The sequence below is a fragment of the Vespa velutina genome, chromosome 6 (assembly GCF_912470025.1).
Source record: "Vespa velutina chromosome 6, iVesVel2.1, whole genome shotgun sequence".
Classification (NCBI taxonomy): domain Eukaryota; kingdom Metazoa; phylum Arthropoda; class Insecta; order Hymenoptera; family Vespidae; genus Vespa; species Vespa velutina.
In genome coordinates, this window is record NC_062193.1 from 6,417,213 (window position 1) to 6,441,213 (window position 24,001).

At 38.5% G+C, this 24,001-nt stretch overlaps 1 protein-coding gene and 1 long non-coding RNA gene across 10 annotated transcripts in view; both read left to right on the forward strand.

Moving 5' to 3' along the window:
* LOC124949578 overlaps nt 1–2,584 on the forward strand; it is a 34,984-nt gene extending 32,400 nt beyond the window's left edge. The window contains exon 3 of the long non-coding RNA XR_007101106.1: nt 2,172–2,584. This is a non-coding gene — a long non-coding RNA (uncharacterized LOC124949578). The remainder of the gene's footprint in view (nt 1–2,171) is intronic.
* A 158-nt stretch (nt 2,585–2,742) lies between these two features.
* The window catches only part of LOC124949577, a 25,818-nt gene continuing 4,559 nt past the window's right edge, over nt 2,743–24,001 (forward strand). For 3 of the 9 annotated variants that reach the window (XR_007101104.1, XR_007101105.1, XM_047494865.1), the window contains exons 1-4: nt 4,327–4,848; nt 10,697–10,935; nt 17,108–17,248; nt 17,419–17,556. Coding sequence is in view for 7 of the 9 variants with exons in the window: in XM_047494865.1 (XP_047350821.1) it covers nt 4,398–4,848; nt 10,697–10,935; nt 17,108–17,248; nt 17,419–17,556 (969 nt within the window). In the remaining 2 variants the exon portion in view is untranslated. Of the gene's footprint in view, nt 4,849–10,696; nt 10,936–11,014; nt 11,416–17,107; nt 17,249–17,418; nt 17,557–18,255; nt 18,712–23,019; nt 23,252–24,001 lie in introns of those variants that run through there. The other 6 variants (XM_047494860.1, XM_047494867.1, XM_047494861.1 and 3 more) reach the window with 6 other exon arrangements.

A 24,001-nucleotide genomic window follows, 5' to 3' on the forward strand; every position in this document is an offset into this window, starting at 1 on the left:
TTATCTCTCTCGTAATAATTAAATATCGTAGATTTTTTCTATCCTTTTTTTTTTTTTTTTTTTTTTTTTTTTTACAAAATCTTTACGTGATCCTTGAATAGGACGTACGATAGATGATCTTGATCGGAACTTAGAACGTTTATTTATAATTTCGATTAATTTCATAGAATGATTTGTGCATTGATGTCGTCGTTTTGTTCTTAAAATCTTCAAATTTTGAAAGTCATAAATTATAAAAGGAACGACGACGAAAGGCGAAAGAAGGTAACAAGCGGCACGCTTTAATTTTCCATCGTTCATTTGTAATCTATCCGTGCGGGCGCACGCGGGCGCGTTATCACACATGCATGCACGTACATCATACATAGGACGTTACGTTATACATATATACGTTTGGCTCGTGGGTAGACCGCCAGAAGGTAGAGACTTTATCTCCGAAGTATTTCTTCCGTCGAGTCACCGGCGCCACGAAAAATTTCCATTCGTTGGATCCTTTCGGAAGTAAGTACTTAGTTAAGACGGAAGGAAGGGAAGGCTCGTGTCTCGTCTCGTCGTGCGACTTCGATGAATCGTCGTTCTCCTCCTGAAACTTGCCGATAGAGGTACGTGAGACGTGGCGGGGAGGGGGTGGGGTGGAGGCAATGAAAGGGAACGTCATCGTGTAGTACGAGAGGAGGAGAAAACGAGAGAAGGGATCGGGAAAGGAACAGTGGTAGTGATGGTTGTATGGTGATGGTAGTGGAGGGGGAAGGGTGGGTTTGGAAGTAGTCAACGATGATCACTCCTGATGAGATTTTCAAAGTGCTATAGGGTATATACTTGTAGGATTTGCATTAAAAAAAAAAAAAAAAAAAGAAGAAAAAAAAACAAACGACGACTCGATGATCTTCAAACGATCGAAGACATTCATCAGAGTTGTATGAGGATTTCTTTTTTCTTTTTTTTTTCTATTAATGCTCGAAATTATCGATGAATTTTTATGAACGAAAATCTATCTAATTATTATCCATCTATTTATCTAACTAGAAAATCCCTGGCATATAAATGATTTTGATTGTGTAATTTTCCGTCATTGATAATTAACGATTACGTTTGATCGATATAATATAATATTATCTTTGCGAAACGAAAACGTTAATGATCGGGTTGTATCGATGGAGGACGATCGGTGTAAAAGAAAAAAAAGAAAAAAAAAAAGAAAAAAAAGAAAAAAAAAAGAAAAAAAAAAAAAAAATTCATGAATTCATTTAAAGTCGCTGCCGCTCTTAAGAAACTCGCTCGAAATTACGCAATCTTAACGTTACGCTCTTGGACGATAATGAAAATGTTACTATTAGCTTGCTTTTTTTTTCACTTTACGAACGAATTGGCGTAAACGGTATTGATCGTCATCGTCGTTGTCGTTGTCATCATCATCATCATCACCATCATCATCATCATCATTATCATCATCATCATCATCATCATCATCATCATCATTGTCATTGCCATTTTAATTGTGGTTTCTGTCGCGTATGCTCGTTATTACCATAAAGACTTGCATGCAATTAATCTTCCAATAACGACGACGACGACTAGAGAACGAATCGACACCATCGAGCGCATCGAGTGCCCGAGACGCGTTAATTATTACTATTATCGTCATCGTCACTATTATTAGCGTCGTACGTCGGTGTTATGTCTAACGCAAGGAAACATACGTACTTACTTACTTACGAGGAGCCGCGCGGAGCACGTGCGCACATTGCTATGTATACCAGACAAAGTCAAGTTTTTTTTTTCTTTTCTTTTTTCTTTTTTTCTTTTTTTTTTTTTTTTTTTTTTTTTTTTTTTATTTAAATCATCTTCGTCATCTAGGTTCATCAAACGATCGAGTTTTCATTGGAAAGAAGAAAAATAAATAATTAATTAATGTCTTCGTCGAAGATCGGAGTTTCCTCCAAAAAGATAGAGAGAGAGAGAGAGAGAGAGAGAGAGAGAGAGAGAGAGAGAGAGAGAGAGAGAGAACAGACTGATTCACGACGTGTGAATTAAAAAGAGAAAGATATACAGGTATAAGAAACGTGTTGTAATTTCGAGCTAGGCAGCAGGTGTGTGTCATCATCATCATTATTATCATCATCATCATCGTCAGAGTTTTCCCTTATGCAATAACACATAATGACGTTTAGAAGAGCCGAGGAAGGAACTACGAAACAAGGAAGTAGGAAGAAAAGTTGTTCGTATTCTCGTAACAAAACTTGACTCATCGATTTGAAAGGATAAATGAGATATGGACATGGTGTGAAAACCTAAAGGAAAAGTTATAGCAAGGGCAAAAGAAGAAAAAAGAAAAAAAAAAGGAAAAAAAAAAGAACTGTTCCTTTATAACAATATATCCTTGCATTAAGGATAAAAGGAATATGAACGGGACGTTGAGCCCACGACGGCTCGATCATGAGTCGGCATCGTGCTTCAACCGGTGGACGCTCGGGCTCCTACTACGGGCGCCGTTAGAGTGGGGGTAAGTCAGTTGGAGTGGGGTGGTTGTGCGGTTCGCGCCACGGCTAGTTATGAATGAGTCGTGGAGTAACGAAGCACGAGTGGTGGCCCGTGCGGAGGGTGGAGGGAAAAGATTCTACTGGATCGGAGGGGTGGGCGGAGAAGAAGGTGACGTAGAAGAGGAGAGGAAGGGGGAGAAGGAGGAGGAAGAGAAGAAGGAGAAGGAGGAAGAGAAAGAGGAGGAGGAGGAGGAGGAGGAGGAGGAGAAGGTGGAGAAGAAGGAGATGGTAGAGGAGGCAGGCAGAAGACGAAGAAGTGAAGAGAAGAGTGTAAAGAAGCGAAGAAGAGATAAGAAGACATCGAGTAAGCGTGGAAGGGCAAAAGAGGAGTGAGTGAGTGAGTGAGTGAGAGAGAGGGGGAGAGAGAGAGAGAGAGAGAGAGAGAGAAAGAGAGAGACAAATAGACAGACAGAATGGTGGTGGGAGTTGCGTCGGGATTGACCGAAAGCGGGGTGGTGCGGGCCACGTGCTTCGGTGCCTTTACAATCGTATATAGGCACCGGTCGAGCGAGCGGCTAGTACCATACACTTACAGTCATACACTCGGGGCGCACAAGGTGAAAGAGAAAGAAAGAAAGAGAGAAAGAAAGAGAAAGGGAAAAAGATAGATAGAGAAAGAGAGAGAGAGAGAGAGAGAGAGAGAGAGAGAAAGAAAGAGAGAGAAAGAAAAAGAGAAAGAAACACGTGTAGGAGAAAGAGAGAGAAGGAACTCAGCACGGATATACACAACGAGGAGCGAAGAACGAAGCACAGCGGCAACGCACAGAGAAGAGGACAGACAGAAGTCCACCTTCCACTTCCATTCCCTTACGTAGGTTCACTCCTACTATACGACGGAAGAACAGGCTGCCTGCCCCTGGGTCGGCTGCCTGTCTGTGCCAGTCCGTCGTCCGGCGAGACTGCCTTCTCCTACTCTTTCTATCTCTTTCTCTCTCTGTCCTTCCAGCGTGTTATACCTACCTACCTACCTACACACACCTTCCTTCTTCCTTCCTTTTCGCTCTTCGTCTCTGTCTCTCTCCGGCGTGTGCTTTAACTCGGACACACAGGAGGCGGCGAGAGGTGATACGCTCGACACGCTCGACCGGACGAGAGAACGACGAAGACCTCAGTCACCTCCTGACACTCGGTAGGGTACGACCTTTCCCCCGGTGACCGACCGAGAGTAGGAGAGGGAGGAAGAGAACGAACGAACGAACGAAAGAAAGAAAAGAAAGAGGAGGATCGAGAGAGGAGTGAAAGGAGGACCACCCTTAACGATGTACCCTTCCGATTCTTCTTCTTCTTCTTCTTCTTCTTCTTCTTCCTCTTCTTCTGCTTCTTCTTCTTCTTCTTCTTCTTCTTCTTGAGAGTACCCCCGCCACTTTGTCCAGTGCCCACCCCCTCCCTCGCGAAGAGACCCACACACCCTCCCCCCTCGTATAAGAATCAGTGCATCGCGTGTGCCAGGAGCAGTACCGATCGGATTGTGATTCCATGAGCACGCTTTCTTCTTCTTCTTCCTACTTCGTTCTTCTACTTCGACATAGCTGAGGAAAGGAGTGCGTGACAGAAGCATACATCGAAAAGTGTACAAATACATATCGGTGATCGGTGTTCATCCGAAAACGACAGATCATCTATGAGGAAGCTCTTCGAAGAAAAAGAAAAAGATTGATATCGAAGAGACATTAACAACCGCAAGAGAGTCATCCATATCCTCTCCCTCTCTTTCTACACATATATATATATATATATATATATATACATATAGGTATATATATATATATATCTGTCTCTGTCTAACGCGTACGGATCTCGCGACACGCGCGTGTGTGCCCTCGAGCAACGAGAGTGTTATTAAAGTGTGATGCGATCATGATCGTGGAGGATACAGTGATCAGCATCGAGAGAGAACCGAGAGAGATGACGATGGAAGCTATTCTTCTTCGCGATCAGAGGACTACGTCCCATAGGGTGTTGAATCGTGAGGATCAAAGTGTTGCCATGACTACGACAATGACAACGACAATGACGAAAATGAAAACTACGAAGGAATTTATAAAAGAGGGAAACGATCGACAGATATCGCGTCTACTCGATCATCCTTCTTCGTCATCTCGAATTTGCCGCTCTACTTGTTGCGCTCGCGCCTGCTACCGGAATTGTTGTCATTGTTCCTCGTGCGGGAACGACGACGTTTCCGCGCAGAGACACTTCCGACGTGATTCCGATGTGTGCCGAGCGCGCGCCTCTTCTTCTTGCGACGACGATCGGGGGGTACGATCGAGACGATGTTTGTTATCCATCACTACGACCACGTGGCTCAGTAAGTCGATATTTACGATTTCGTGTTCTATCGAAATTGTTTCCTTTCTTTCCCTTTCATTGCCCTTTTTTTGGGTTTCTCTTTTGTGCTTCCTCCTTTTCTTTTTTTTCTTCTTTCTTTCTTTCTTTCTTTCTTTCGTTCTTTTTTTCTTTTCTTTTTTTGTCATCGTCGTCGTCGTCGTCGTTCTTATTCCTTATCTTTTTTTCTCTTTATCATATTCATCTCATAAATATCATTTCGATGGTTAATTTACAATGAGAGGAGAACTATCGATCCCTTTTACTATTAATTAATCTTTTCGCGATAACGAGAAAGATCGAATTATAATTATCCTTTAAGATCTCAATTACGTCCGCTCCGATAAGTTTATTATGAGGATTAATTTTCTCCTTATCTTATGTTAATAGGAGTCGACATATCTCTTTATACTATGTATGTTAAAGATCTTAGTCGGTTTTAAAATGAATACAATGCAACAAATATAATAGTTGAATGATTGCAAACGATATTTCTTAATCAGCAAACAAAGCTATCCGGCGGGTACGGCAGTGGCTTCTATCTGTCAGCGGGCGTAAAAATATGTCCGTATCCGGTAACGATGATTTCCTCGAAATGATTTCGAATCTATATATCGGGATACGCGAATGCCCTTGCATACGATTATGTTATAGCGTTGCAATTTCGGTTGTTTACCCGCCTCGGACCACCTAGATATTCAACACGATACAAACACAAGGATCGTAAATAGTCATTTCAATAAATGAAAAAGATATAGCCAGTCGTAAACAACCGATATAAAATTGATCCCTTCGGGATAATTTATTGGCCATAATCGAATAGGTAAGCACGTATATACACTTGGGATCATTACAAAAATCATTTCTTTTCTTTTTTCTTTTCTTCAGCTTTGATCTTTTATATTTTGAATTAGAGAAAAAAATAAATAAATAAATAAATAATTAAAAAGAAAAAAGAAAAGAGAAAAGGGGACTAGTTCTAATCCCTTTTTGAACATTTCGACGATCACATTATAAACTTGTCCGACAACGATCGAAAAGGCATTCTACTACGTTTTCCCTTTCTAGATTTCACCACGAGCCCATCTTCGATGCACGATGCACCGTGCTTGAATCGATCACGCGCGAAGAATGCATCGGCTCGAGCGGCACTCTTACGTAACCGTTCGCATCTTTCTCCTTTCTAGTGACACCTTTCTTTCTTCGATCTTCGATCTTCGATCTTCGTGATGCATCCATTGCGATCGACGAAATGGATGGACGGGATCGAAGGAGCAAACATAACGGCTGATCGATTCACGGTGGCGTCCTCTGTCTACTTCGAGACTCTTTCTTTCTCTCTCTCTCTCTCTCTCTCTCTCTCTCTCTCTCTCTCTCTCTCTCTCTCTCTCTCTCTCTCTCTCTCTCTCTGCCGCGCTTGACGTCACTTTCGAGCAAGCCGATGAACGCATTAGTCATCCACCTCGTTATGGTCCTTCTTATCGATACATACTTTGCTCGTACAGCCAACTTCGTCAAATAGTTTCGATTCTTTAACGATCGACAATGATTCGTTAGTCACTCTGATGATTTTTTTCTTTTTCTTTTCTTTTTTCTTTTTTTTTTTTGTTCTTTCCTTTTTGTTTTTCTGTTCTTACTTTATAACACCGACAGAGAGAGAGAGAGAGAGAGAGAGGGGGGGAAAGAGAGAGAGAGAAAAGAACAACATAAGAATCCTCGATCGAAGTTGATCGATTAGATCTCTCGATCGTCCATCTTGCGATCCCTCTTCTATCTATGTACATCGATATCACTTCGAATTTCGCTCTGCTGGAAAATGAAATTTCGCGTTACGCTGTAGTAGGGTACGATACCGCGAAACGATATCGAGTACTACGAATAAATTGAATCTATTGAATGAAACGTTAAGTAGGTCATTCGAGCATTTTGATAGAAGGAATTAGATTCAATGGGAAGGTGGATGCCACGGAAGCCCACCTGTTGAGCGCGTGCGACTCCCACAGGTGGTTCTTCCAATGGCAGGTAGTCATTTTTGACTCGTCAAACCATTTATTTCTCTTTCACTCTCTATTGGATTACTATTTTTTTTTCTCTCTCTCTCTCTCCCTCTTTCTTTTCTTTTTTTTCCTCTTTCTTTTTTTCTTTTCCCCCTTTTAAAAAGTACAATCATTTTCAAGCCTATCTTTAATATATCAATGAACTCTTTTGTCGTTAAGGTGGCAATTAACATTATCACGAGCAATATTTAAAGTGTGGAAAAGAAAATTAAAGAAAAAAAAAAAGGATTCGATGATCTTATTCTATCGTTGCTTTTATCAGATAACAATTTCTGGATAATAATTAAAAGAAGAAAGGAAAAGAGAATAAGAAAGAGAGAGAGAGAGAGAGAGAGAGAGAGAGATGGATCGAAAAGAAAAAAATCGGAAGGCAGGAAATACTTCGAAGGTCGGACAGGTGCATTGAGGGTCTCGAAGAGTCTCGAGAGCCACGATTTCGAGCGAGTCTCGCGCTTTGCGTTGTAAGCTCTCGCGCGTACGCGTCGCGACCTACCGCAACGCGCGGTAGTACGAGCATGGACGCAGAACGGTGGTAGGAAAAGGGGGAGCCGCGGGGCCGGTTCTAATGGGGTATAATTGTCGCGAGCAATGCGAGGACAGTGCGCCATTAGCGCATTTTTCATCGTCTTTCTTGCCGGCGCACGGCAAGAGCGTGCGAGCGAGCGAGCGACCGACCGAACGAACGACCGAGCGAGTAAGCGAGCGCACCCAAGAGCACAGATGATGCGCTTCTCTGCGCGCCTTACTTTTTTTCCCCTCTCCGTCCTCTCTGCAAGTATACGAACGACGACTACGGCTACGGCTAGGACGACTAGAACGGCTACGACTACGACAACGACGACTACGACTACGACGATGATGACGGCGGCCGTCTCTCCGTTCGAAGAGCTCGGATTCTCTGGAATTTCGTTGGAACGCCGTCGTTCGTGCGTTCGTCGTTGAGGTAGGCCCCGAGAATCGCCTTCGATGATCCAAAGGGAAAGAGACCGCTTTTCTCTAACTCTCGCAAAGATATTTCAGTCAACGACGAAATCACGGACTTTTCACGGATTTAATCACGTCCTTCCACTTCTTCATTTTTCTTTTCCCTTTTCTCTTTTGCTTTCTTTTTCTTTTCCTTTTCTTATTTTCTTTTTTTTTTTCCTATTCTATTTTTCATTTTTTTCTTCCGCCTCCCCCCTCCCTACCCTACCCCCCCCCCACTCGCTTTCCTCAGAAAGTCGCATTCTTGCATTCGCTTCGTTTCGTTTCGTTTCGTTCCCTTTCTCTCCGTGACTAATTTGGCTAATCGTTCGACGGATGGCCGCTAATCGTACTCGATTAAACGTACCGCGCGAGGAAAAAAGGCGGCGCAATTAAAGAGACCAAGAGAAAGTACTACGTAAATGCGTATTGACGTACTTAGATACGTATGTACCTACATGCGTTTATGCACGTTACGAGTAAGGATATACGATTTGCGGTCTGCGAAATTACTCCTTCGGACGATAAAAATACCATGTTAACCGTGTGTCGCCACTTTTTCACATGTTTCTTAGCTTTTCTATAAGAGTTAATATCACAGGACAAGTAGAACTTTACATAGTTTTCGGAATATATTCAGAATGAAAGTTATATTTTCGATCTGGTGCGAGACTTTTCACCGTCTTTTCTTTAGACTTTTTTTCGTCATTCGTCGAATCATTGGATCTCCTTTTTTTTTTTTTTTTTTTTTTTTCTTCCTCCTCTCTTTTTTTCTCTTTTCTTTTTTCCTTTTCTTACGTTGACGAAGAAATAAGTTTGTGTATATATATATATATACAGACATCTATAAATACATTTAATGGATTTTATCTGACATCATTACGGAACGTTAATTGGACTCCTTTTCGCGTCGATGGACCATTGAAGAAGAAAAATGATCGAATCTTGATCCGTTATCCTTCGAATTTTTCGAAAGATAGATCTTATTATTTTTCATTCGAATTCTTTGATTAAAATAAATCCTTCGTAGTAAAAGCGCGCACGTGTCGGTAGAAAAACGTGAATTCGATTTCACGTGACTTTCACGGCGCAGCGCATTAAGTCGATCATATATATATATATATATATATATATATATATATATATCGCGATGTTCTTTCTTCAATTATCTAACCAACCGTGTGACTTATCTGTCATAAGAAAAATTCCAATGCAATCTTTTGACTTCCTGGGCACGCGACCACCCAGCTCGAACGAACAGAATCTTTATTTCTTTTTTTTTTTTTTTTTTTTTTTTTTTTTTTTTTTTTTTATACTTGTCAACTTTATGTTTATTTTTTCTCTGCCCCTATCTTATCTCCTTCTCTTCTCTGTCCGCAAATAAGAAAAAATAAGTTTGCCATCACGGTCGTTCTACTTTTGTGTTATAACACAAAAATTTAAGTTGACCGACGAATTATCGATATATCTGTCCGTCAGAAAGAAAACGATTCGAACTTTTAGTGACGCTCATTAATATGCATGATGTGATTCCTCGTTCTCTCTCTCTCTCTCTCTCTCTTTCTCTCTCTTTCTCTCTATCTCTCTTTCTCTCTCCCCCCGTTTCTATCATTTTTCTTCTTCACGTGCACGCGCTGCATCGTGCGAGTCCACGTAATATTAAATTTTGATTTCGTACGTACGGACGTTTTTCAAGGCCGCGCGTAAAACTTCTGTCCGATCGAAAATTAAAAATTTATTCTGTTGCCGAGAGAGACATATACGTTTTATTTCAATGTCGAGGGCAAAGAAAAAAGAAAAAATCAGAAAGAGTAGAAAAAAGAAAAGGCGAAAGAAAAAAGAGAAAAAGAAAAGAAAATATCTACCTACCTACCTACCTACCTACCTACCTACCTACCTACCTACCTACCTACCTACCTACCTAAATCCTTCCGCGTGTCTGCACGATCGGCGAACCGTTAAGAGTCGTTTCTTCGAGAAATAAAGAAAGGGATAATTTCGAAAAATTATCTCGGCAAATGAGAATTATCGGCTCGCGGACGCAACACGAGCGAGTGTAATTACGTTTTCTCGTTACGCCAAATAAAATTACCGTACGATGTAAATGACTTGGAACTGGAGGTGGGCACCTTTCGAACTCTCGATTCTTTTCGATCACGAATCGTGAAGCATTAAAAGAGAAAAAGAGATAGAAAGAAAAAGAGAGAAAGAGAGAGAGAGAGAGAGAGAGAGAGAGAGAGAGAGAAAGAGAAGAGAACGCAAGTAGCGTCCTCGTCCTCGTCGTCGCCATCCGACGAACCGTTGCGCGCGCCGAGAGGCGAGGCCCCTCATCAAGGGTCGTAACTCGTGAAATAATGCGACGAGGAATTCGCGGGGACGTAATTCGACGAGCAACGGTGATTCCGAAACTGCCGGATGATCATAAGACGGGACCGATCGAAATCTACCATTTAGGTCGCTTACTATCGACGAAACATGACCACCCTCCTTCGATTTGAGTCGCGAAAGAGAGATTTCGAAAAGGGCCGACGCCCGGAAGCTTCCTTCGATCGTTTTCTCCGGGGCATAATTGTTGAAATTCGCGTGTCAAATTTGATGATTATCGAAGAGAGAGGAATTAGTTTTCGAGCAATCATGTATGGTGTGGCAAACGATAATAATTTTCATTTCTCCGTGATTCACGATTCATTATTTCGAAAGTTTATCTTTATAAGGATCGTTAAATATTTCCAAATATTCGTAAGATATTATTATATTAAATTAACGTTAATAATTATATCTAAATGACAAAAAACCTGTATATTATTTCAGGGTTAAGCAGTCTTGTAGTCACCTTGCTCGTGGCCTCGGTAAACGGAGCTCCGACAATGACTGTCAATGCCAGACGGCTGAGTTCGCCACCAAAGTGGGTAAATCCCTGTGGTCTTGCCGCCGAAGACTTCGATAGTGATCCCGACGTCGAACAATTGCGAGACGTGCAACTATTAACGCAGGTTGTGGTACAGGCGAAAACAGCACTGATGCACGCTCAACTCTTTCGGGACGATTACGTGAGTACATTAGTATGGGATTTTATTTCTATAGAAATTCACGCCGTTAGCTATAGTTCTTCTCCTCGTAAATTGGGAGTCCCGAAAAAAAGAGAAGGCCCCGACGGAAGATCAAACTCATCGATGCCTCGATAATTACCGGCGTGACTTCTGCTTGAGGGGATCGAGCATGAGCGCGGAGAGGAGAGGGAAGCTCGAGCGGAAGGCAGTTATGGCAGTACTTCCGGCGGTACGGACGACGTCGATCGTCGTTTCTACGTGTCGCTGGCAAAGAGACACACTCGAAAGAGATCTCGGCTTTTACTTAATGGTTCGCCGTTCTTGCGATCTTACCGATTTTCTCTCCTTTCTTTCATCTCTACCCGATATACACTTTGGACAGATCTGATTGAGATTAAACAATGATCGGATTTATACTCGACTATTTCTTCGATTCTAATTTTGTTTTTATCGTTAGTTTCAAAGAAACTTATATCATTAAAGTGTGAATGAATCGTTTCATTTGTTATTAATTATATATATATATATATATATATATATATATATATATATATATATATAACGATATGTTCGAGAATTAAGTAAATAAATATTATTCAATTTTTTTAATTTTTTATTATTATTATTACTATTATTATTATTATTATTATTATTATTATTATTATTTTCATATAAAATACATGTTATACGAATTTTATTTTGTTCGTACGGATTCTAAAAGGAGAAAAGAAATAATAGCTTTCATGGTATATATCATGAAACGACGAGGAGGAAGAGAAGGAGAAGGAGAAGAAGGAGGAGGAGGAGAAGGAGGAGGAGGAGGAGGAGGAGGAGGAGGAGGAGGAGGAGGAGAAGAATGATCGAATAGCAAGTAGGAAGAGTCTCCTTCCCAAACGTTGGCTCATTATCTACCCACCAAGGACATTATATCGGGCTCGCCTCGTTCCCTAAAATTTCTCCTTCTCCTTCTTTTCCCGAAGCGTTCCGAAAAGGGAAAAAAATAGGATAGGCGTATCGGGTAAACCACAAAGTAAGACACGACGAAACTGCGGTCGCACGCGAAACTATACTCTCTCCCCCTTTTCATCATACATTAGGCTCGTTCCCTCGATTTATGCATCGTGCACACGCGTCCTCACGATTCCGGGTCTATAACTGGACGTCCTTATGCGTCCGACCCAATTCTTGGAGATCTGAAAATGAAATCGATCTCCTTTTCGTCACGTTCGCTTCCTGCTCGTTAATCTTAATTCCCTTAATAGATAATGATCTTTAAAAATTTTCGTACGTAAAAGTATTCGATATTTTATCTTCGACGATATTTTTTATCGTTAAACGATATCGTAAGAATTATAATGATTATTATAATTCATAAAAGATTTTTTTTCGATTTATATCATTAAACAAATGATTCATCGATAGTTTCTTTATTTCAATCGGATCTCATTCATTTTGACGAACTCCAATTAATCGTTCCAATAATCGAATAACGAGTCAATAGTATTTAATTTTCGATAGTATATCACTATTATTATTATTATTATTATTATTATTATTATTATTATTATTATTATTATTATTATTATTTGATCATAATCACGGAATACTAAGAAAGTCGGATGATCTCAAGATGATCAGGTGTAGAAGAAGAAGAAGAAGAAGAAGAAGAAGAAGAAGAAGAGAAAGAGGAGGGTGGGGGGTGGATGCGAAAAAAGTCACAGCGGATTTCGCGCACGACCACAAAGGGCGCTTATACGACGAAGGCCTTGGTTCCGGCGTCGTGACTATGACATAGAGAAGGGGTGATGGTGGGGGAAGTTTGAGAGGGAATTCAAACGCTTCGAAAGGGCCCAGGCCGCGTTACATCATCGTACGATGATACACGACACCGATGTTTTCTAAGTCAGCGCATAATTCGATATCGGATTCGTTTTGGACGCAAGAAGAAGGACTCGTCGAGTACTATGGGAGAAAGGAAAAGAAAAAGATGATTCAATTCGCATAACTTTCTTTTTTTCTCTCTGTCTTTCTCTCTCTCTCTCTCTCTCTCTCTCTCTGTATCTTTCTCTTTCTTTCCTTTCTTCCTTCCTTCCTTCCTTACTTCCTTCCTTCCTTCCTTCTTTCTTTCCCGCGGTGACTCCAATGCAGGAAGACGCAGGTGCGCCTTGCCTGATAGCGAGTTGCGGCGACATACTGTCTGGTGGTCCACTGACGTCATCATTCGCCACTCGTTATCGTTTCGAAACGAACGACGGAAAGCAATAAAGTATAGACGGATAAATATTTCCTTCGAATATTCCCGTATGCGATGCCAGAGATGTGAGTTAAAATTGCTTAAACATTTAAATATAGATAAAGATTGATATTACTCGTGAAACTCTTTAATTATTTCGTCAAATAATTTAAATGACAATTATCGGGAGACGATGTGCGGCGACAAAAGAAAAAGAAAGAAAACATGGGAAAAGAAAAACATTAAATAAATAAATGGAGAAAAAGAAATGTATAAAAAAAAAAAAAAAAAAAAAACATAATAATAATAATGATAATAATGATAATAATAATCAAAAAGAAAGAAGAAGAAAGAAACAGAGGTAGAAGGATAATATAATAAACGGATCGTTTTCGTGAACGCGGGATGAAAGGGTTGCAAAGGTGAATGGGGGGGGGGAAAGGGGGGAGATGGAGGAGGAGGAGGAGGGGTGGGTGGGTGGTTGGAGGGGGGGGGAACGATTCGAGGAAGCTTTTTATTTGAAAGTAATGTTTCTCCGTTAAAACTTGCACTTTTATTTCATCGTCCTTCGCAAATGTGATAAAGAGAGAAAAAGGTAGCTCACGACGTGAAGGCATCGGATAAAATATCGGAAGTGGAGGATTCCAATAAATCAGAATCGGAAGCTGCCCCCTCTCCCGAACCGCGGACGGGACACAGCCATACGCCACAGGCATACTCCGCCTGCATACTAAAGCTAAGACCGGATATACAACGCGCCAGCATATCTACTCTCCTCGATATATACACTACGACACATATCCCCCTGGCAGCAAGTGCCACTGCGCTTCTTGCATATCGACTCGTCGTGTACGGCTCCCTCGCGCTGACATATTTTCTCTTGGCGCGTGACTTTCCTCTCGTCTCGTCTCCTCCTACTCTTTCTTTCTCTACTCCTCCTTACCTCCCTCCTATGCTTCTTCCTCTCATTCATTCTCGAAATACGTCCAAATCGCGAGTTCTCTCTCTCTCTCTCTCTCTCTCTCTCTCTCTATCTCTCTCTCAATCTCTCTATCTATTTATCTCTCTTTCTCTCTCTTCTTTTTCTTACACTTTTTAATTTTTTCCAATGACGAGTCGCGAATGATACTCGATCAGTTCGACCGAGACCGACTCACCGAAATTTTATAACTTCTAATAAGCGGTGAAACCGTGCTAGAAAAAAGACCGAGAAGCTAATTGATTTTGACGGGTTCTCTCTTTTTCTCAAGAGAGAGAGAGAGAGAGAGAGAGAGAGAGAGAGAGAGAGAGAGAGAGAGAGAAAGAGCGCCTTATAGACCGAAAGGAAGACGAAGAAGGAGAAAGAGAGAGAGAGAGAGAGAGAGATAGAGAAAGAGAAAGAAAAAGAGAGAGATAGAAAGAAAGAGAAAGAGAGAGACATCGTCGTACCTACTCCTGCCAGCCTACTTCCTGCCAGTTTGCAGCCCGGTTTTACGATTATTCGTGCACCGGTGTGGCCGTCGAGACTTTTACGAGGCACAAAAGACCCGCGCCACGATTTGCTCGCCGCCAGTGGTTGTTAGCGACAATTCCTTTCTTCCTTTCCTTTTTCTTCCTTGTCCCTCCTCGTCTCCCTTCCTTCTGTTTTCCCTCTCCTTATTCTCTTTCTCTCTTTCTCTCTCTCTCTCTCTCTCTCTCTCGCCTTCTCTCATTCACGCTAGACTATCGCGTCTCGTAGGAAAAGAACACTGTGTTCTCTCAGGTCCGGTGTAACACTCGGCAACAGCAACAACGTCCGTTATAGCAAACTCCTCGGAAACGTATTCGAAAGTTAGATTTTTTTTTCTTCTTCTTCTTTTTCTTCTTCTTCTTTTCTTTTTTTCTTTTTTTTTTTTTTTTTTTTTTAAATCGCTACAGAAAAGTATAGAAGGAATGAGAATCACCGTGTCGTCGTGATAAACGGGTCATAAAATGCGAGAGGCTGTATGAGAGAGAGAGAGAGAGAGAGAGAGAGAGAGAGAGGGAGAGAGAGAAATAAATGAGATCCTTCTATTTTCTTCTCTCTTTTTTTCCATATTCTTTCTTTTATTTATTCATTTTTCTTTTTTTTCTTTTCTTTTCTTCTTTTTTCTTTTTTTTTTTTTTCTTTTTTTTTTCCTTTGAAGGGAGCGAGTTAGGCGGAGGGTGAAATATAAAACGTGAGAAAAGAGAGGGGAGTCACGTGAGAAAGCGAGATGTCACGTTGAATATTTTTAACGATGGATCATAGATTAAAACGTCAGTTTTCAATGTAATTTTGTACGAATTTAGATTTAATCGAATTATTTTTATACCGAGATAATCGTAAAATTCCGTTTAATTAGATAGCTCGTTACGCGAGAAAGAAGGTGAACCTTTTGAATTTATCTTTTTTTCTTTTTTCTCTCTTTTTTTTTTTTTTTTTTTTTTTTCGTTATCGTTTTGGGTGGCCCGGGATCGGCTCGAAGAGGATTAATAAGAACGCGTTTCGCGTGACGCAACGTTATTCCCGAATGGGTGTTCTCTCCTCGTTCGCGGCTTATACAAAGTTTCAACTCTCTACGTGAGTTGGAAAGAGGCAAAGACGAACGGCACATTTCTATCGTCTTCGAAAGGGTTTCGTAATGATCTGGGCGTGGAGAGGATCTCTAAAGAAGAGACAAGAGCAGGATCGGAAAGGGCAGGTACCTTCGATCGATCGTGCCTCGAAGCACGCCAGAAGAAAGAACGAGAAAGAAGGAGAATTATCGATCGTGAGACCACACGTTCCTCTTTTAAGGCACGCGCTTTCTTCTGCGATTTTTGATCCATCCCATTCCCTATGCATGTTAACCTAATTTTCAATTATCTCACGAACTCGCATTGTCGATATAATGTTCATAAACTTATATCACATAAAAAGAAAAGAAAAGAAAAAAAAAAAAATATATATATATATATATATATATATATATATATATATATATATATATATATATATATGTACGAGTATTATCGAGCCGTGCAGAATCACTGAGTACGTTATCCTATCAAGAATGTGTTATTTCCCTGAGACCCTTTTTTCTTTTTTCTTTTTTTCATGCAATGGCTATTTCAACTCCGTTGAAAATTGTCATGTGTACGTTGTAAAGGAAAATGGCCTTGAGCTTTGGTACAGCTCGTTCTTCGTAAATGATTGATTGTACGAACGGCGACTTTAAAAAATTCGCGGAACGCTTTGCTATCTCGAATAGTTACATAAAATCGAGGGTTTCGATCCCCCTTCTCTCTCTCTCTCTCCCTCTCTCTCTCTCTCTCATTCTCTCTCGTTATATCTGTCTCTTTCTCGCTTCTAGCTAACACTACGAATGATTCATATCGACTGGAGTTCTGAATACCAGCGATATCGTGTTGGGACAATTAACGTGTCTGCCCTGGCGCCTTGTGTTCCCAGTAGTTTCTACTTAAAGGAACTTAATAGCTACACGGCATTTGCGTGCAGTGGCCCAGTAATTCCCAAAAAGTCAGCGAACACTCTTCACGTTCATGTTTCAGACTAGCTTACTCATTCTCGTGTCCTATTCCTTCCTCCCCTCTTTCTTCTTCTCCTCTCATCTCCGTGTTTTCCGTTGTCTATTACTAGGAACGAGGGTTATCGAAATAATCGGTGACTAAACGTTACCGAGCGTTGCTTTTTACGCGTTCAACGCATTATATATGTCTGTCTGTCTCTGTGTGTGCGATGTGTGTGTGTGTATGTGTGTGTATGTGTGTGCGTGCGTGTGTATGTATTACAACTTTTTTAATTCTTCGCTAACGAATCCTTCGTTACGAAGTAAGATAACAAAGAATAAACAAGGAGAAGAATGAATAGCTAACAAACTCGCGTCGTATATTATATTTATATAAATTTCGATTATCTCGGAAAATCTAATATAGAATAATATTTTTTCGTCATTCCAGATCAAACGGACTTTTAAAGTTGACTTTGCCGATTGGCACTTGCAATGGAAGGACAATCATTACGATTGGTTGCCTAGTAAGAAGGATATACCGAAGCAATTGGGCGAACAATTGCAGCAACAATATTTGGATAGTTTGGAGGTAAGTTCGATTCGAAATGTCCGATGTCAATTTAAAAGAGAATATTTTAATTGGTCTTATTTTTATTATTTTCTCTTTTTTTTTTTTTTCTTTCTTTCTTTCTTTCTTTCCTTTTTTTTTTTTTCTTTTCTTTTTTTTTTCTCCTTCTTCTCCTTTCCCAAATATTTCAGCTTGATAGATCACTTCTTGATGCGTACGAGTACATGCAGAAATACGCGGTTGGTCTCGAGCAAATTGTATGGGACCAAGAGGACAATGGTCTTGAGTTTCGCGATCAGTTTAAGGATACCGAATTCAAGCTCCGAACGGTGAGTGTTTAAAAGACTTTATCTATCCCCCCCTCCCCATCCCGGTAGAAACTTGTGATCCCGTAAAAGTCAGCAAATCGCGAGTAATTAGCCGTTATGCTCGACTTTCACAATGGCCAACGCGAACTCGTCGTCGTTGAACGATCAGGTTTGAAATAACGTTGCCGCTGTTTGCCACCGTCTCTACGTAGTACTCGCGAACGGTATATAAAAAGCATTTTGCCAGTTTTATGAGCGATTTCACGTAAATGCCGAGTCGCATTTAAAGATACTTGGACTACGGATCTCGAAAGAACCGCAAACTCCTCGTCCGATCGTTCGAGAGGTACCGACACTCGGCCGAGTTCCACATCGGTTGTTTTTCTTTTTTCTTTTTTTCTCTTTTTCCTTTTTTTTTTCTTTTTCCTTTTTTTTTCTTTTTTTCTTTCAATAATATCACCGGCCTCGATTCCGTAGTTATCGTGTGCAAAAATTCGTTCGATCGAAGCACCTCTCTTGTTCTTTCTTTTTTTTTTTCTCTCTCTCTCTTCTTTTTTCTTCTTTTCTTTTTTTTTTACAATCAGCGATCCCGCGTTGCATGCATTCCGTTCTATCTCTCTCTCTCTCTCTCTCTCTCTCTCTCTCTCTCTCTCTCTCTCTCTCTCTCTCTCTCTCTTTTCCAAGGCGTGTGTTAGTTCGTTTCTTTTTTTTTTTTAACAGGGCTTTTTTCCTTCCTTCTTTTCGCAGGTCCTATGTGAGCTTCAAGTCGCGTTGATGGAACGTGCTGTGACCTTACGACCCGACGTAACGAGGAACGCAATGTCGACGGAGTATCGCTCGATGTCGTCGTCCGCGACTTATCGCGATTTACGCGATTGGCTGATCTTTCGGGACTACATGAACGGTCTCGAATACGTCGTGCAGGTGTTCGAGCATTTACGTAGGGGCTTAGAATCCTGAGGACGGCAAGGCGGAAGCCGAAGAAGGGCTACAAGGCGACGACTCGCCCATTTTAGAAAAACGGAACGACCCGATCTCAAAACGATATCAATATCCTCCTGAAGTGAAGGCGTGTGATTTATTTTATTTTTTTTCTTTTTTTTCCTTTTTTTTTTCTTTTTTTTTTTTTTTTTTTTTTTTTTTGGATTATAAAACGCGCCATTTTCTTAAGGGGAATATCAACGAGGGACGAAGAAATTTTTTTTAATTAGTGGGAAATCAAATGGATCGAGAAATGAAAAAGAGAGAAGAATGTGATGGCAAATTTTTAGATCCAATTTCCATTTGGATTCATTTCTATTCCTGAGATAATCGAATTTGAAATGGAATTATCGCGAACGAATTCGGTCATGCAACTTATATTCTTTCGCTGATAGATTTGAATTCGATTTCGAATGAATTTAAAAATGAATTCTCTTGGACGTTCCCACGAGAATAATGTTTCGAAATATAGAAATGGAGAGAAAGAAAGGACGAGGACAAGAGTCGTACGTTAATAGAGCCCGTCGGTTTTCGCCGCCGTAGTCCGTAATTATTATTAAATAAAAAAAACGAAACGCGCCGAAATCAGAGGAGTAGAAAAAGGATAGACAAAAGGAAAAAGAGAAGGAGATGGAAGAAGAGGGAAAGGAGAAAGAGAGATTATACAAAGGAAATCGAGCATATCGATTCTTCGCGTCTATCGCTTCTCTAACGGTGTGTCTACTCTAGAAATTATCTTAAAAGAAAAAAAGAAAAAAGAAAAAGAAGAAAAAAAGAAAAACAAAGAACAGAACGAAAGAAAAAGAAAAGAAAAGAAAAAGTAAGCCTTTCGAGCTCGCACGCTCGCTCGTTCGCCGTCGTTTTATCTTTTATTTTAATGTTTATTTTATCTCTCTTGTATATATATATATATTTTTTTTTATTTCTTTCTTTTTAATACTTTTTTTTATTATTATTATCATTACAATTGTTTTTAATCTTTCATTAAAATGAAAAATTAAATATCGATGAGATCCTCGGTTCGTTCTAATGACTTTTCTTTAGCCCGAAAAATGACATCCAACGAAGTTGGACAAATTTTGGAAGCTTCCAAGTTTTAAATCGAACGTCTACTGTTGTGGAACGACAAGGACGATTAATATAAAAAAAAAAAAAAAAGAAAGAAAAAGAAACAAAAAAAAAAGAGAAAAAAAGGGGCTGGAGCCCAATGTTATCCTTCGAATCGAAGGATTCGTTCATTATGTTTTTCTTTTTCTTTTTTTTTTTTTCCCCGTAGGAAAAAAGTCGATAGAATCCGAGGATCATTCAAATTGGAATGCATTTTAACATGAGTATTTTTTATTGATTTTAAAAAACGAATCGAAACGCGTACGTGCGAGTGCTATTTCTTTTTTTTTTTTTTTCTTTTTTCGAATATTCTGCGACACTCCAAATATGATCGTGTTTATGATCGTTCTATGATCGTGTGTAATATTTTTTCTTTTTATTCTTTTTCTCTTTTCTTTTTCTTTTTCCTTTTTTTCCTTCTCTTAAATCTTTCTATCGTAATATTTTTTTTTCTAATTTCCTTTTTATTTTGTTTCCTTTTTTTTTTTTCTTTTTTTTTTCTCTCTTTTTTTTTCTTTTTTTTTTTCTTTTTTTTTTTTTCTTTTTTTTTTTTTTTTTTTTTTAAATCGATACGCAAAGAAAAAGAGTGAGAGATGAAGAAAATGATAGGAGATTAATCGACCTTATTAATGTCAAGTGCGAGAGGCAAATGAACGCTATGATCGAGATAATGATCGTTTCGAAGGAACTTTTGAACCGAACTCGCTTATTTATCCTTATCATTATTAATTATTACATTGTCTCTTGATAAGCGTCGCGACTCCGCCCTCGCACTTGCACAAATATACATAAACTCAACAAATACTGTTCATACGTACATATATACATATATACATACACACCCACACACACATGTACACATACATATTCCAATAATCCTACATAATAATAATTTATTGATTAACAGTAACACTATATATTATTATATTCGTATTTATTCAGATTATTTATTTTATTTTTGTAAAGATCTTATACCTTTGTATTTAAAGTGTCTAACTGAGCTTCAAATTGTCCTAGGGTATAATATTAATACGTTTGAGAGAGATAGTTAGACAATGGGAGAATTTGTGAAAAAAGTATTACTCCATAGAAGGGAAAGAGAAAACGAGAATTGAGAGAAAGATGAAGAAAATATATATATATATATATACATATATATATATATATATATATATATATATATATATATATATATATATTCGTCGTTCGAACGCGTTGTTTCATACCGCGAGCGTGTGCCGCGATCTTAAATTCTCTCGTCACGTCGTACATTTTTTTTCTTTTTTTTTTAAGATATGACAAATGAACTCTTATCGAAGAGAAAGATCCTTTCCTTTTCACTGGAATGATCGTTCACGCTGTTTATTATTATTATTATTATTATTATTATTATTATTATTATTATTATTATTATTATTATTATTATTATTATTATTATTATAATTATTATTATTATTATTATTATAATTATTATTATTATTATAATTATTATTATTATTATTATTATTATAATTATTATTATTATTATTATTATTATTATTATTATTATTATTATTATTATAGATATCGTCCAAACGATTTTATTGATTTATTTTTTTCTTTTTTTTATTCTTTTATATCTATGAACTTCTTTCTCGATGGAAATCGTTGTCTCTCTCCTTTTCTTTTTTTTCTTTTCTTTCATTTAATTTAATTTTTTTTTTTTTCTTTTTGCCTTTTTTATAAGTTTATTCGAAGATCGATATCGACTATCTTGATGTTCATTTCTACGATCGGATCTAAGGAGATGTGATCTTATCGATGATTTCGGAAACGTCATTAAATTTTATGTCCCATCCCATAACACCCCCAATCTCCCCTCTTGACCGATTTTATTATCCTTTTACAAATAAGATTTTTTTCGAAGATTTTTAATATTTTAATCTTTAAACCTTTTTTTCTCTTTTTATCTTTTCGATTCGTATCCGAGTAAATTTGAAGAAAAACGCTCCTACGATTCGATCGAGAAAATACGAGAGAAAAGCCTTCGTTGTACGAGATTAATGCTCTCGATCAAAAAGTGTATACCGTCGTAGATCTTTTTAATGTCCTTTAGACGGCCCTTAAGCTTATCATAGATCACACGTAAAGGGGGGGACACGAGAATGGTGGAAGCATGTCTAGTACAGAAATGATGTTTTCTGTCGTTACTGTTATCGATCAATTTGTGATTATGTGATTTCCCAAGCGTGTAACACGTAGAAAAAGAAAAGGATACCCATATTATTCAAATAAAAGAAGAAAAAAAAAGCGCACTTTCATTGCCGTATTATCGTGTCTGTGATATGCATCGAATAGAGTTTCTTGTGCGAGCAACTCTTCATTCATCGAATCGATTATATTCTTTATTCTTTGAGGACAAGATATATATATTGAGAAAAGGAGAGAAAGAGAGAGAGAGAGAGAGAAAGAGAGAGAGAGAAAATTTTGATAATTTAATTATTCGATCGATCGATGGATTTTGCGAGAATCATTTCTTTTTTTCTTTTTTTTTTTTTATTTTTTTATTTTTTTTTTTTTTTTTTTATTATTTACATCTTTTAGACATCTCGTGTTTTACCTTTTTTCTTCCTTTTTTTTTCCTGTTCTGTTCTTTTTTTTTTTTTCTTTTTTTTTTTTTTTCTTTTTTTTTCTTTTTTTTAAATACATTTGATATTTAATTCAACCGGATGTTACTTTACGGCGGCCAAGAATACTTCGTCCTTCGATATTTTCGACATACGTGTTAAAAACGTATGTGTTGTAGATGTCAATATTCGAAATAATTATTCGCGTTCTTTCTTCCCTATGGAAGAAGATCAACGTGAACGATCCATTTCGATTTTCCTTCATCGCGATTTCATTCGAAAAGTAAAAGGAAAAAAGAAAAAGAAATTCCTCGACAGCGATCTCTCTGTCTCCGTTTACTTAATGAGAACAAAAAAAAAAAGAAAAGAAAAGAAAAGAAAAGAAAAAAAAACAGGAAAAGAAAGAAAAAGAGAGAAAAAAAAAAGAAAAGAAAAGAAAAGAAGTGTATGAATGTATAAAAATTACGTGTAAACTTATTCGATCATTCTTTCCTTTAGATTATCTCAAATAAATCTGAAATTATCGTCGATATATGAGGGATATGTATCATTGTAAAAAAAAAAAAAAAAAATGGATCGGTTGTACGGACAATTGATTTTATTGTTTTTAAGCACGTATATAGTGCATTACATAAATACATATAAATAAATATATATATATATATATATATATATATATATATATATATATATATATATGATAAATATCGGGCGATTATCGCGACAAACGATAAAACCGAATGTGAATTATAATAATACAAATCGCTTCGTATATGTTGTATATAAACAGGTATGATGATACAGATGATATGGATGGAAGAGAAAAGTTAATTATACATGTGTATATGTAATATGTATACGGGCCCCTACCCTCAGAAAGCCCGCTCTGTTGTAACATATTAAACCAAAGACAGTTGAACATCAGAATGTATAATGTATTTTTTAATCTTATCATAGATACATATATATACTCTTGATCCTTCTTGATCTTCCCTTTTGATCTTTCTCCATTACGATAGTTTTATATATATATATATATATATATATATATATATATATATATGTATAACCATCGTATGTATATATATATAAAGTGAGCGAAAGACAAATATTTAATTGAAAAAAAAAAAAGAAAAAAGAAAAAGAACATTGATATTTTGATAATAAAACGACTGAATCAATAGCAATTAGTATGATATAAAAAAAAAAAAAAAAAAAAAAATGGATATATTGCATAAAGTAAACACAAGTAAAACGATATCGACGAGAAAGAATAAGAAAGTCAGAGTATGTTTCCCATGATCCGAGTTGTTCCGTCGTCGGACACGGGCCCGTTCGAAGACACGAACGTCTTCAACGTAGTCTCGATGTTTGAGAGGAAACGCGTAAGTACATGATGATGATCGGGCCCGGTGGAAACGGCTCTCTGTCTCTTTCGAGCCGCCGTGTTTGCCCACGCTGTTAGCTCGTTGTCATCGCTCGCCCAACTTACTTTCTCATAAGGATCGTCCGTTCCTCTCGTGCTGACCGTCTGTTTGACGATCCCTGCTTCCTCGCCCCTCGCTAACCCTCGTCCAGGTGGTCCACCGGAGCTCCGTCAAGGTGTCAATGTTTTGCCTAACCATTAAGATCGTTAACCCTCCTTCGTTTCTTCCTTCATTTCCTCCTCCATCTCCTCCTACTTCTCCTCATCCTTCTTTTACCCTCGCCATCTTCCCTCCCTGCCCGTTCCCCTCTTTTTTCCTTTCTTTCTTTCACTAGTCATCATAATT